Below are 12,849 nucleotides of genomic sequence, written 5' to 3'. Positions count from 1 at the left end.
AGAAACGTCAGCTTGTTATTCTTATTAAGTCAGGGGCATTTTTTAGGATTTTTTACCAAGCAAAGTCTCTGAGAACCTGACACATTGTACTTCTGAAGACTCCAGGTAGGTTGCAGTTCTGGAAAATGGTGGCGCTGGAGACTAAACGGTTCCTGATGGTGTCACACCTAATTCTTCACCTTAATTCCTAATTCTTTTGCAGTTAACATGCATCTTTTCTTCTCCACCTGTTTTTTCTGACCATGCAGACTCAACAAGCATTTCACTGTCCAATGGTCAAGCCTTAACTTTGCAAATTCTTGTAATGCATTAGTATTGCATTCTTCTCATGGGCATTTAATAATTTGGACTTTTCAGTCTGGGTTAAATATCTTTTTTGGCTCATTTTAGCTGTAAACGAAAACATGCCTAATAATTCTGCACACCTGAATATAAGGAGTTTTTCACTTCCAGCCTTCATGGACAATTATATATCACATATAAATGATTAAAGACAAAATTAACAGTAGTTATTAAGACTGATGTGGTTTGGAATTGGTAAAATGTGTTTGGAAAAAAAATATGTCCAGATTATCAACATGCCTAATAATTCTGCACACAGTGTAATGTGCTGATTTGCTGCTCAACAACAACAACAACAACAAAAAAAAACAGCTGAGTAGAATTTCCCTTTTTGATCAATTTAAAGCATCTTAAATAAAACTTAATTTCTATTAAAAAAAACTGACTGACTGATATTAGAATGATTTCTGAAGGATCATGTGACACTGAAGACTGGAGTAATGATGCTGAAAATTCAGCTTTGAAATCACTGAAATAAATTACATTTCAAAATATATTCAAATAGGAAGCAGCTATCTAAAGCTGTGCTTTAAATAAAATAAATGCAGGCTTGGTGAGCAGAAGAGACTTCTTTAAAAAAAAAAAAACTTTTGACTGGTAGTGTAATAGAGCTTATAGTGTTACTAAACATTATAAATGTACATCTTACAACCTGTCAATGAAGTGTTCTAGGACAGTAACAAAAAACAAGAGTTATTTATATGACTGAGCAGCTCCCATAATGCATTGCTATTTTATTTGCATAACAACATGTCATATCAGGACTGGATGTTCTGGTTGAAGATGCTTAAAAACATTTTAATAAAAGTCTCTTTTTAATATTTGTAATATGTAGGTACCATAGGTTGTGTTATATTAATGAATAAATGCACTTTGCCTTAATGTTTAACTATAGAACATGTAGATAATATTAATCATTCTAGAATATCATATGCATCACACACACACACACACACACACAAATGCATTTACATCCACACGTTTTACAGATCTGAAAATCGACCAGGTCAGAGTTCAGATGAAGTTGAGGTGTTTGTCTTCTGGGACGCCGTAGTTTTTCTTATTCTCTTCAAACACCTGCGTCAGAGCCTGAAACACAGAACAACCGCGAATCAAGTGTGGAAACAAAACGATGCATATTAAAGACTCGTTATAGAGCGCATGTAATTCACCTCCATGTAGAGAGTGTGAAGAGTGTCAATGTCGTCTTTACTGGGACACGGATTCTGAGTGACCGGAATGGGACGTCCCACTACAGACAGACCGTTACAACACAAACAAAAACATACTTTTGTTAATACAATAAAAATCAACTTTATATTTTAGCTAGCTGCTGAGACATTTTTACCTGATGTGCTACAATAACCAAAACTGAAATAATAATTAATAAAAACTATAGACGTATATAATGACTGAAACTTAAATCTATAATTAAAATTAATACAGAAAAAAAAAAATTAAAAACTGATTCAGAATATTAATATTAAACTCTCTCTGGTCTCCAAGGCTGTATTTATGTAATCAAAAGTACAGTAAAAATAGTAAAATATTATTAGAATTTAAAACAGCTGTTTTCTATGTGAATATCTGTTAAAGTGTAATTTATTTCTGTGATGCGCAGCTGAATTTTCAGCATCATTACTCCAGTCTTCAGTGTCACATGATCCTTCAGAAATCATTCTAATATGCTGATTTGCTGCTCAACAAACATTTATGATTATTAGCAATGTTGAAAACAGTTGTGCTGCACAATATTCTTATGGAAACTGTGATGCATTTTATTTTTCAGGATTCACTGATGAATAGAAATTTCAAAAGAACAGCATTTATTTGAAATAGAAATCTTTTGTAACTTTATAAATGTCTTCACTGTCACCTTTGATCAGTTTAATGCAGCCTTGATGAAAAAAAAGGGTTAATTTGTTTCAAAAAATATCTAATTTTCCTATCTAAATATCTGACAGACATACCAACAGTGTGAATGGGTTTCCTGTATGGCAGCAAACCGAAGCTGTACTGGAAAACCCCTCTGGCGTGAAAGAGAGGCATAGCCACGCCCATAATCCTCTGGAGGCGGTCCTGCACGCGGCGGAGGGTGGAGCCAGCAGGATTCTCCATCTGATCGAAGAGCTCGTTCTCCCCAAATGAGAACACTGGAACCAGCCACGCTCTACACACACATACAGTACAGTTATCAAATGTTAGAGATACACACTCACACACTCACACACTCTCTCTCTCTCTTTCTCTCACCCGTGTTTAAGTGCAAGTTTAATGAATCCTTTGCGCTGCAGCAGCTGAAGGGTTAACGCTCCCGGCCGTGCGTCCAGTGATTCCGGAGCTCCGCCCACCGCGATTACGGCCGCTTGACCTCCACCTGGATGACCCAAGAGGTAACTCGCACTGGCCTTCTCACTCGACACCAGCCCTGCGGAGGTCAGAGGTCAAAGGTCAGGGTGAAAAACTGACTGACAGTCACAGTAGTTCACACACACCTTTACTACTTACACAAACTTGTTTAACGAAACAAACCTGTTCATCAAACAAACTGGATGAACATGACGTGATCACTGCTCAAACGTTTGGAAGAATTATGATTTCTTAAAAATAAGAAATTAATACTTTATTCACCAAACGCAGTAAATTGATCGAAAGTGACAGTACAGACACTTATAATGTGACAAAAGATTTCTATTTCAAATAAACACTGTTCTTTTGAACTTTCTATTCATCTGTGAATCCTGAAAAATAAAATGTATGACGTTTCCACAAAAAAAGCATATTAGAATGATTTCTGAAGGATCACGTGACACTGAAGACTGGAGTAATGATGCTGAAAATTCAGCTGCGCATCACAGAAATAAATTACAGTTTAACACATATTCACATAGAAAACAGCTGTTTTACATTCTTATAATATTTCACCATTTTACTGTATTTTGATCAAATTAATGCAGGTGAGCAAAAGAGACTTCTTTAAAAAAATCTGAATTATTTCAATCTTTTGATTGGTAGTCACAAAACTTGTGGAACTCTGAACACTGCATAAAACATTTCTATTCAATGCGTTTGAAAGAACAAAATCGTCATTAACTGAAAGTGTGAGTCATGCTGTTCATGAACCCAATGAACGAGACACTCGTTCGGTTCAGCGTAAGAATCTCCAAGGAGGAGTAAAAAGTGACCACACTGCAATAAGGTCGAGGCGACGAGCCAAATGTAGTGTGTCTTCAGACTCTATCTGACTGATTTACACAATCTGACGCAGTTTCAGTGTGAAATCAGACTTTATATCAGACTGTTACACCACAGAACCTCAGCTGAAGAAACTCCATCAAAAACAGTAAATGTGACTCAACTCACAGCGACCAGTGCGTCGCCGAACCATGAAATTTTACGTTTTTGCATTAAGCAGCTTCTCTAGATGCATTAATAAAACATTCTGCAAGACTTACACAAGCATTTAAGCACATTTAACAATGCAATAAAGCAGTTTAGACATTGAAGGGTGTTATGGAAAGCACTTTAGTACAGTAATACAGGGTTCGTACAGATACTGTAAAATGAAATTTCATGACTTTTCCAGCACTACTTTTTGATTTTCAAGGACTTCAATCAGAGATCTCACTTATTGAACAATGTCTTCTATTTGCAAAATTCTAAAAAAGAGAAATAGATAAACAAAAATATACTAATAAAAAAGTTGAAGCACATGCAAACTACTAAAATATTGAAAGGTATACTACACTTCATATATAAAATGAACCACAGTTCATTTTCTTGGGGAATTTGTATTTCTGCATACTTTATTTTTTCTTTGTTTTGTTTTTATAATTGTACTGCCTTAATGGTTTGATGTTTTCTACTGTTTAAGGAAAAAAACAACAACTGAAAAACAAAATATTTGTGCAATCACTCGGAAATACTGATCTGAAACAAAAGATTCATGAGCCCGCACTGAAATCGCAATCTGAATAATGATTCGTGAACCGTCATTTCAGATTAGGACTCATTTGGAACCATTTGACTTAGATCGAAACTTTGCGTATGATGAATCATTTGATTTGGATCATTCAATTCGTGAAATGATCCACGAAACCATTCTAATCTAAATCAAAAGATTTGCGATACGTGCTCCGAAGTACCGATCTGAATCAAATGATTCATAATACTCATTCTGATTGGAGCACTTCGAAACAGTGAATCATTTGCAACGCAGCGGTTTAACTGATTCAGAGTTTCAAAAAGCTCAATTTCACCCTTCACTACATGCTACTTAAAATCATTACAAGTGATGCTGAAATTCGAAAATGAATGGCTCTTTTAATTTGATCTGTTTTTTGCTAGTGAATCACTTGAAATGAATGATCGAGTCACAAGTTTGAATCAGTTGTTCCAGCATAAATGACTCACTTTCAAAAAGTAAAATTCAAGTACTTCAAGCATCTTGTATTACACTCTGGTATTACACAGAAATATTAAGGAAAAATTAAAGGCAGCACAACAATTTTACATCAATTTAAAATATCTTATTTTTTGAGAAATGTGATTTTTTTTTTTTACTACTACAGTAATAAGAATATGAGGAACTATGCTTAATAGATTTTTTAATTAATATATTTTATGACAAAAACAGTTTTTGTTTAACGCTTCAAAATATAAAAACCCACAAAGACCTCAGTTCAAAAAATTAAAATAAAAAATTCATTAGGTTTTTTTATGCTACATATGCAATTATTCTCTTGATTTTGTAGCATATGAAAAGAAAAAAATTCACTTCTTTAATCTTTTCATATGAGTCAACCAAATAAAAAAAGAGCCTCACAATTCCTAAAAAAATAAAACAGATTTCATTAAGCTTTTCTTAACTCTATTTTGAGCATATGCAAACTAAAAAACTACGAAGGATTTAAAGTTTAACTTAAAAAGCCTGGCTTTATTAGTAATCTTTTCACATTAGTCAGCTGAAAGAAATGTTTGAAGCTGAAACCATCAGAATGACAAAAATAATGAATAAAATCACTTAATTAGTTTATTTTGAAGCATACAATTTACATTTTATGAATCAAATGCGTTAACTTTGACAGGCCTACTTTCTTAATTTTTATGATTAATTTTTGCTGCAAAATCTACATGAAAAGCACATTTCATTCTGCTGACAGAAGCACCTCGGCTCATCATTCAGTGTGTGTGTGCGTGTGACCGTATTACCTACTTGGTTCTGCTTCAGACATTTCCACACATCACTTTCACAACATCCCATTACACAACAAGAATAAACAACAAGGGCAAACACTCACACACACTCACACACACTGACCTCCGCACATGACGTATTCTCTGAAGAAGGGAACTCTGAACCAGAAGGGAAGCATCAGCAGGTACGGCGTGAGTCCCGGGAACATCTGAGAGAATCCCGACGCTTCCGTGCAGAAATTCCCGAATCCTCCGGCCACCAGCACGCCATGAGGATGAAACCCGAACAGATAATTATGACGAGGGTCCAGATCCACCGTCTTTATCAACTAGAGAAACCAAACCACCTGTGAGTCTTAAACGAACATGTTGATGAGCAATTCATCGTACATAAGCTCATATCAACTCACTGTGATGGGGAAATAATCCCTGAAATACGTCCACACGCGCCAGCTTCTGACCCAGCGCGACCTTCGACCTCCACATGAGGGCGTGTCCCTGTCTAGATACAGCCAACCGGCATACAGCACACCTAGAATCCACCAATCACTGAGGCAGAGGAGCACGTACACAGCCAGACAGACCTGAGCTGCAGACAGACAGACGTGTGTGATTTATTAGAGCACGGACGAGCGTGTGACTGAACTCTAGAGCCATGTGTGCTTGCACTCATGTCAAACATTCAGACACACACACACAGTGTTTCTAATTCTGTTATGAACTGACCGCTGGAGTTTTTAATGGTTTTCAGGTTCAGTTTTGATTCATAAACACAATGAACCCCACATTGAGTTCATGTTATATTATTATTTTATGTCATTTTATTCTTAAAAATGTATTTATTTATTTTTTTTATGTATTGTTATTTTATTTTTAACATTTTAGCCACGCCCTTAAAATTTTAGTTGCCTGAATTTTAAGGCAACGGGGTAACAAATTATTTTAAGCTGTAATTTTTTTTTTTTTTATTTTTTTTTTTTTTACAGTGAAGTTATTATTTTTTTTTAATGAAAATGAAAAAATTAAAAATTTATTACAAATTTATTTCATGTTATTTTATTATCATCTTATTTATGTTATATTTTATTGTTTAATTATGTTATGATAGAAGAAAAAATTCTATTCATGTGCTCAATGTCATGACAATACAGCGCACCTAATACACTCCAAATTCAATAAAATTACAGAAAATGAAACATTTTTAAAAACCAAACTATATAAAACTGTAGTTTGTATCTAAATTTAACTGAATTTAGCTTCATATCAAAAGTTATACGAGATTCAACATGATTTTTAGGATTTTTAGGTTTTAATACAACTGAAGTTGAAACGACTTGTGTAGTCAATTTTATTCTACTTTTAATGCAGCAACTGATTTTTTACAGTGAAGAAATCCCTGTCACGCCATTTTTTGAATTAAATTGGGGTTAAAATGTTGAAGAATATAACAACAAAAAACACAAAGATTTATCTTTAAAAAATCTAAATGTAGCCTCACTTAAAAAAAAAAAAAACTAGAATAGATTTCATTAGGTCTTTTGCAGCATATGAAAATAAAAATCCTCACATTAATCTTTTCGTCAACCAAATAAAAAAAAGAGTCCTAAAGGAGTTGAAAACTAACAATTCCTTAAAAAAATGACAAAAAAAGTAAATAACAAACAGATTTTATTAAACTAAACTATATACACACAATTATTATTTTGACTTTGAGCATATGAAAACTAACAAAAAAGTTTCTTTTGAAAAATAAAATTCACATTTTATTCATCAAATGCATTAACTTTGAATTTGAATTTTACTTGTTATATATATATATATATATGTGTGTGTATGTGTGTGTGTGTGTGTATATATATATATATATACAGTTTCACTATTAAGCAAACAAATATTTTATTATGAAATTAATTTTTCATGACTTTAACAAAAATAATATAAAAAAACTTTTTTAAATTTCTGTATTAAGAGGAATTTTTCATTAAAACAACGTGCAATAAAACGTGTCTTTTTTAAAAAAATAAGGTATAAAAACGATACGTTTTTCTTTTGATTTTGGGTTGAAATATCAAACTTCTGTTTAAGATTCAACTTCTCAGAAACAAAATCACGGTTTACCACTAAGCTAGTATTTAAAAAAAAAAAAAAAAGTGGGGAAAAAAACAAATATGTGTGTTTACAGTTATTCACAGATGCTTATACTTGTGTCCTCCTGTAATCAGTGTTACTGTAATAATGACAGTCACTCACCCAGAGCCAAGAAGCTGAAGACCCACTGCACGACTGCAGCTGTCTGCAGACGCCTGCGCAGAGGAACATGCAGAGGAGCGAACTCGATCTTCATCTCTCCACAAACAAACACACACGGATTCAACTGTCATTAAACACACCCTGACATACACACACTGTCCCTGTCTTCACACTCCTAAAACCTGTCGCGTGAGAATGCAAAACATCAGCGCTCAAAGTGCTTGAACTCGCCTTTTCTTCATCGAAAACTATTTTTCTTCTATTGTTCGGACACGCGACTGTCGTTGAGCGCGTGTCCGGCTAGTCCGAATGACTTTTCGCGCTTTATAAATATTGATAAACAGTTTTCCAAACTCGACCGGCGGCGGCTCGCCCGCGTCTCCGTTCCGCGTGTTTCGTGCGAGCGCACAACTCACAAACAGCCGTGACGCCATCGACCCAGCCCTCCCGCTCTGCGCCAATCAGAACGCGCGGATGACACAGGGATCTGCGCATGCGCGCGGATGTGCGCTCTCGGCGATCTCGCGCGCGCTCAGCAGAGGGCGAACACACTCACGAAGTTGCACAGACTTCGCTGTGATGGAAGAATAAAGTTATTTAAATATTGAATTATTAAACATCAATACACACCACACAGCTGAATCATTCTCAGTGAATCAACTCAACACAGGTCACCAGTTTGCTGTTCATTTGCTCGTTGTATACTATCACTCTACATAGACTAATACAGTCACATACAACAATCATTTCCCAAATATTCATTACAATATATACTGATAATGTAAGATTCACTTCAATGGTATGAAATGACTGGATGATTTCAACTGATTCCTATTGAACTGCAGCTCAAACTATTTCAAATATAGTGAATTAAGCTACAAACTCCATCATAATGCACAATGTTTCCATCTAATATGTATTTTGAGTGTTTCACTAGTTGGCAGTAAACCGGTTACCTCACCTTAGTATGTTCGTAGATTTGTTTTGCATGTTTGGAATGGAAATATGGATATATTATTTGTAATTTTTTTAGCTTATTTCAGCTAATGTCATAAAACTAGCTAGCTAAGCCAGCAGTAGTACTGACAGTGTCGTGTAAACATGGCTGAAAACGTGAAAAGCGGAGGAACAGACAAACCGAATCAAAAGAGTGAGTCATTTATGCTGGAACCGCTCCATTTGATTCAGACTCAGACTCATGAATTCGATCATTCAGCTCAAGCGATTCACTAGCATACACCAAAGAGCCATTCATTCGAATCATTACTCAGATCGGGACTTCAGAGCGTGTATCAAGGATCTTTTGATTCAGATCGGGATTTCGGAACGGCTTTGTGAATCGTTTGATTCAGAACGTGACTATGAAGTGGGTGAATCACTTGATTCAGATCAGGACTTTGGAGTGTGTATCGCAAATCTTTTAATTCAGATCTGGACTTCAAAGCGGGTTCGTGAATCATTTGTTTCAGAGATTTCGGAACGTGTATGGCAAATAATTGAATTCAGATCGGGACTTCGGAGCGGGTTCGCGAATCATTTGATTTAAATTAAGATCAGGACTTCGGGGCTTGTATCATGAATTACTTGATTCAGTTCGGACTTCGACGTGCATATTGTGAATCATTTGATTCAGATCGGGACTTCAGAGTGTGTATCGCAAATCTTTCGATTCAGATCTGGACTTCAAAGCAGGTTCGTGAATCATTTGAAGCAGATCAGGACTTCGGAGTGGTTTGTGAATCATTTGTTTCAGAGATTTCGGAGCATGTATGGCAAATAATTGAATTCAGATTGGGACTTCGGAGCGGGTTCGCGAATCATTTGATTTAGATTAAGATCAGGACTTCGGAACATGTATCATAAATTACTTGATTCAGTTCGGACTTCGGCGTGCATATCGTGAATCATTTGATTCAGATTGTGACTTTGGAGTGCATATCACAAATCATTTCATTTAGATCGGAACTTCGGGTTAGTGAAGAGTTTTTTATTCAACAGCACAAAACATCAAACCATTAAAGTTTCACCAAGTTCATCCAAAAGTGAAAGTTATATCTTAATTACTCACCCTCATGTCATTCCAAACCTGTAAGATCTTTGTTCATCTTCGGGACACAAATGATATATAAGATATTTTTGATGAAATCTGAGAGCTTTCAAACCCTGTATAGACAGCAACACAACTGACATGTTCAAAACCCAGAAAGGCAGTACGGACATTGTTAGAATAGTATGAAATTAACAAATTTATTCAACAATTTCTTCTCTTCTGTGTCTGTCTTCGCTGTGTGTTCATGAGAGGAGTACCACGCCACGTGTGCGGTTCAGTTCTGCCGTAGAACCTATATGCACTGTGCCTTGTTTTTAGGCAGAAGAAAGCACACGCATGCATCATACAGTTATAAAAATGAAACAAGAAAGATTGAAAAAAATGTGAATGCAAATAGAGATGCAGTTTCAACTGCTTTAGGATGAACCAAACTTTGAATAATTTCTATGTACTTGTCTAGATCAACTTTGAATAAAGAAAAGTGAGATTTAGAGCCAGTCATTTTTTTGTTTATATATGTGAAATTTATCTAGCAGGAAATAAATGAATTAAGTTGTAGTTTCAGTTTAAAAAAACACTGGGAACGCTAAACTGAATGTGTGTCTCTGTCTGCTGTTTCATCATAATGAGATCAGAGTTCAGCAGTCACACATTCACTACAGCTCTACTGACAGACAGTGGAATGAGGGAAAAGTTAATGATACTATCTATCTATCTATCTATCTATCTATCTATCTCACTTTAGCTCAATTTTAAAATGAAAATTTTCAAAACGTTCATAAGTCAGAACACTTTTTTTGTTTAGACCAGATTTTTCAGCAAACCATGTGTTTAGGCATGTGTGTGCAAACAAGTACAATTCTTTACAATTTGCACAACTAAACATGATGAAAGTGTCACACTTTTAACAACTTAACTTTTAATAACAAAAGACATTGCTACAGAAATCAATGTACTGCATAAACATGCATGTTCTTTATCTGTGTACCACAGTATTGACTTTCCCCAGTAAACTTTTACCTATTATTGAAATCTGCATCTAAAAAGCTCAGTTTGAAACACAACAGCATTCAGACAAAACAGACAGTCACAATGAAAAATAGAACAAATTTTCTATACAACACACAGCAACATTTCTGGGGTTGACCACCATACTAAAAAAAAAAAAAAAGATAAACTGAAACAGAACATTTTGTCCAGTTCATCTTACATGATGATGAAAAAACGTTTGGTGCCACCTAGATTCTGAAGCATGAATTACATGTTTTCTTTTTACTGCATTTGCTGTTGTGACAATTGCTTTAGAGTTTAGAGAATGTGAAGACTGTTTATAAATATGAGATTGAGAAAAAACGTCTCATAACCTGCACAGACCCAAGAATATATAAGCAAGTTTGTAAATGAACATTTATGCATTTGTCAGACACTTTTATCCATTGCATTTAAATGCATCAGTTCACAGATCCTGGGAATTGAACCTATGACCAGTGCTGAGTTACAGAAATGCATTTATATTTACGCATTCAGCCAATGCTTTAATCCAAAGCAATTTGCGAAGGAGCCAACAACATTCATAATACTGTGCGTTGTAATAATGTGCATGCATCATTGACATGTTAAATAAAATGTCAGTTATGTGAAAGCTATATCACACTTGCAACCATGCAGTTAGATGCTGTATCAGCAGGATGTGGTTATCTGTGGTCTCATATCTGACTGAGTCTAATGCCAAATTCACACTACGGCAAAGTAGCACTTCCGCAAGTAGCATGTTTTTTCTGCATTGCATCTATACAGAGAATTTTGGGCAGGCACAAGCAGCCTTAACTCATGTAAAGACACCTTCACAGTACTCTTGCTTGTCTGATATTTCTCAAAGGGATTGTTCACCCAAAAATGAAACTTTTGAAAAGGAAAATGAAAGGACGTGACGTGTGGCCAAGTATGGTGACCCATACTCGGAATTTGTGCTCTGCATCACAGTAGTGAGTAGTGAACAAACACGCACACACACACACCCGGAGCAGTGGGCAGCCATATTGCTATCTCTGCGGCGCCCGGGGAGCAGTTGGGGGATCGGTGCCTTGCTCAAGGGACTCACCTCAGTCGTGGTACTGAGGGTGGAGAGAGCGCTGGTTATCCACTCCCTCCACCTTCAATCCCTGCCGGACCTGGGACTCGAACCCGCAACCTTTCGGTTATGTTTTCTGTTGAACACAAAAGATGATTTTGAAGAATGTGTTTTTAGAAAATGAGATGTGAAATAACAAGAGTATGAATAAATAATGATGAAAGTTTCATTTTTTGGGTGATTTATCCCTGAAGTATGTGAAGTGTGTGTCGGTGTGCTTGTCAGTACATAATTTAAAATATTACAATTTGGCATGAAAATACAGAGCAGGATTGGGCACTTTGTCTTGCAATATGCAAATATTCGTTGAGACCCATGTCCTTTACCGCTCACAGTCTATCTGTCCCTGACATATGGGTGTAATACACCTTAGCTCAGAACAATCTAAAATGAACAAAGACAAGGAGCAGATAAAAATGGCTGCGTTGTTATAGAAATAACCCAACAATGTGACCCAACATGTTTAACCCAGACACTGGGTACAGTAAATAACCCAACGTTTTTAGAGTGTGGTCTGTCCCGCGTCTGCTTTGTCTGTACATAATGTTCCATCATTTTTAATGTCAGTGAAACGCGGAAACGCAGACACAGAGACTGACCGATGTGAGACGCGCTCGCCTCCTCACACCTACATGCGGATCAACATACGATCGATTAGCACGAATAAATGAACTCGAGCATCACCTGAGTGTCACAGACAGACGGGCGGATGCAGAGACTCTGGACCAGAAGAGGGGCGGGGCCTGAAAAGAGGAGAGACATGCGATTGGCTGGAGATCTGCTGATGGAGTGTGTGTGTGAGAGCGTGTATGTGTGTGTGGTGGGGGAGGGAGGAGGATTTTGAAGCTTCTGTTCCGCAGAAGATTGGGGAGGGGGGAGT

General features: G+C 36.2%; 1 protein-coding gene across 1 annotated transcript; it reads right to left on the bottom strand.

Annotated features, from left to right (window-relative positions):
• Positions 1 to 920: 920 nt before the first annotated feature.
• mogat3a (monoacylglycerol O-acyltransferase 3a) lies at positions 921 to 8,194 on the bottom strand. Its single transcript, XM_051105080.1, has 7 exons — positions 7,789 to 8,194; positions 5,949 to 6,127; positions 5,663 to 5,867; positions 2,596 to 2,770; positions 2,313 to 2,512; positions 1,515 to 1,594; positions 921 to 1,431 (listed from the first exon to the last, which is right to left on the bottom strand). The coding sequence occupies exons 1-7, from the start codon at positions 7,880 to 7,882 to the stop codon at positions 1,357 to 1,359; spliced, it is 1,008 nt and encodes a 335-aa protein (XP_050961037.1). The 5' UTR covers positions 7,883 to 8,194; the 3' UTR covers positions 921 to 1,356.
• Between the last annotated feature and the right edge of the window lie 4,655 nt (positions 8,195 to 12,849).

The sequence above is a fragment of the Labeo rohita genome, unplaced genomic scaffold, assembly GCF_022985175.1.
Source record: "Labeo rohita strain BAU-BD-2019 unplaced genomic scaffold, IGBB_LRoh.1.0 scaffold_88, whole genome shotgun sequence".
NCBI lineage: Eukaryota > Metazoa > Chordata > Actinopteri > Cypriniformes > Cyprinidae > Labeo > Labeo rohita.
The sequence above is the reverse complement of the archived record's forward strand: the minus strand, read 5'-3'. Positions and strand labels throughout refer to the sequence as shown.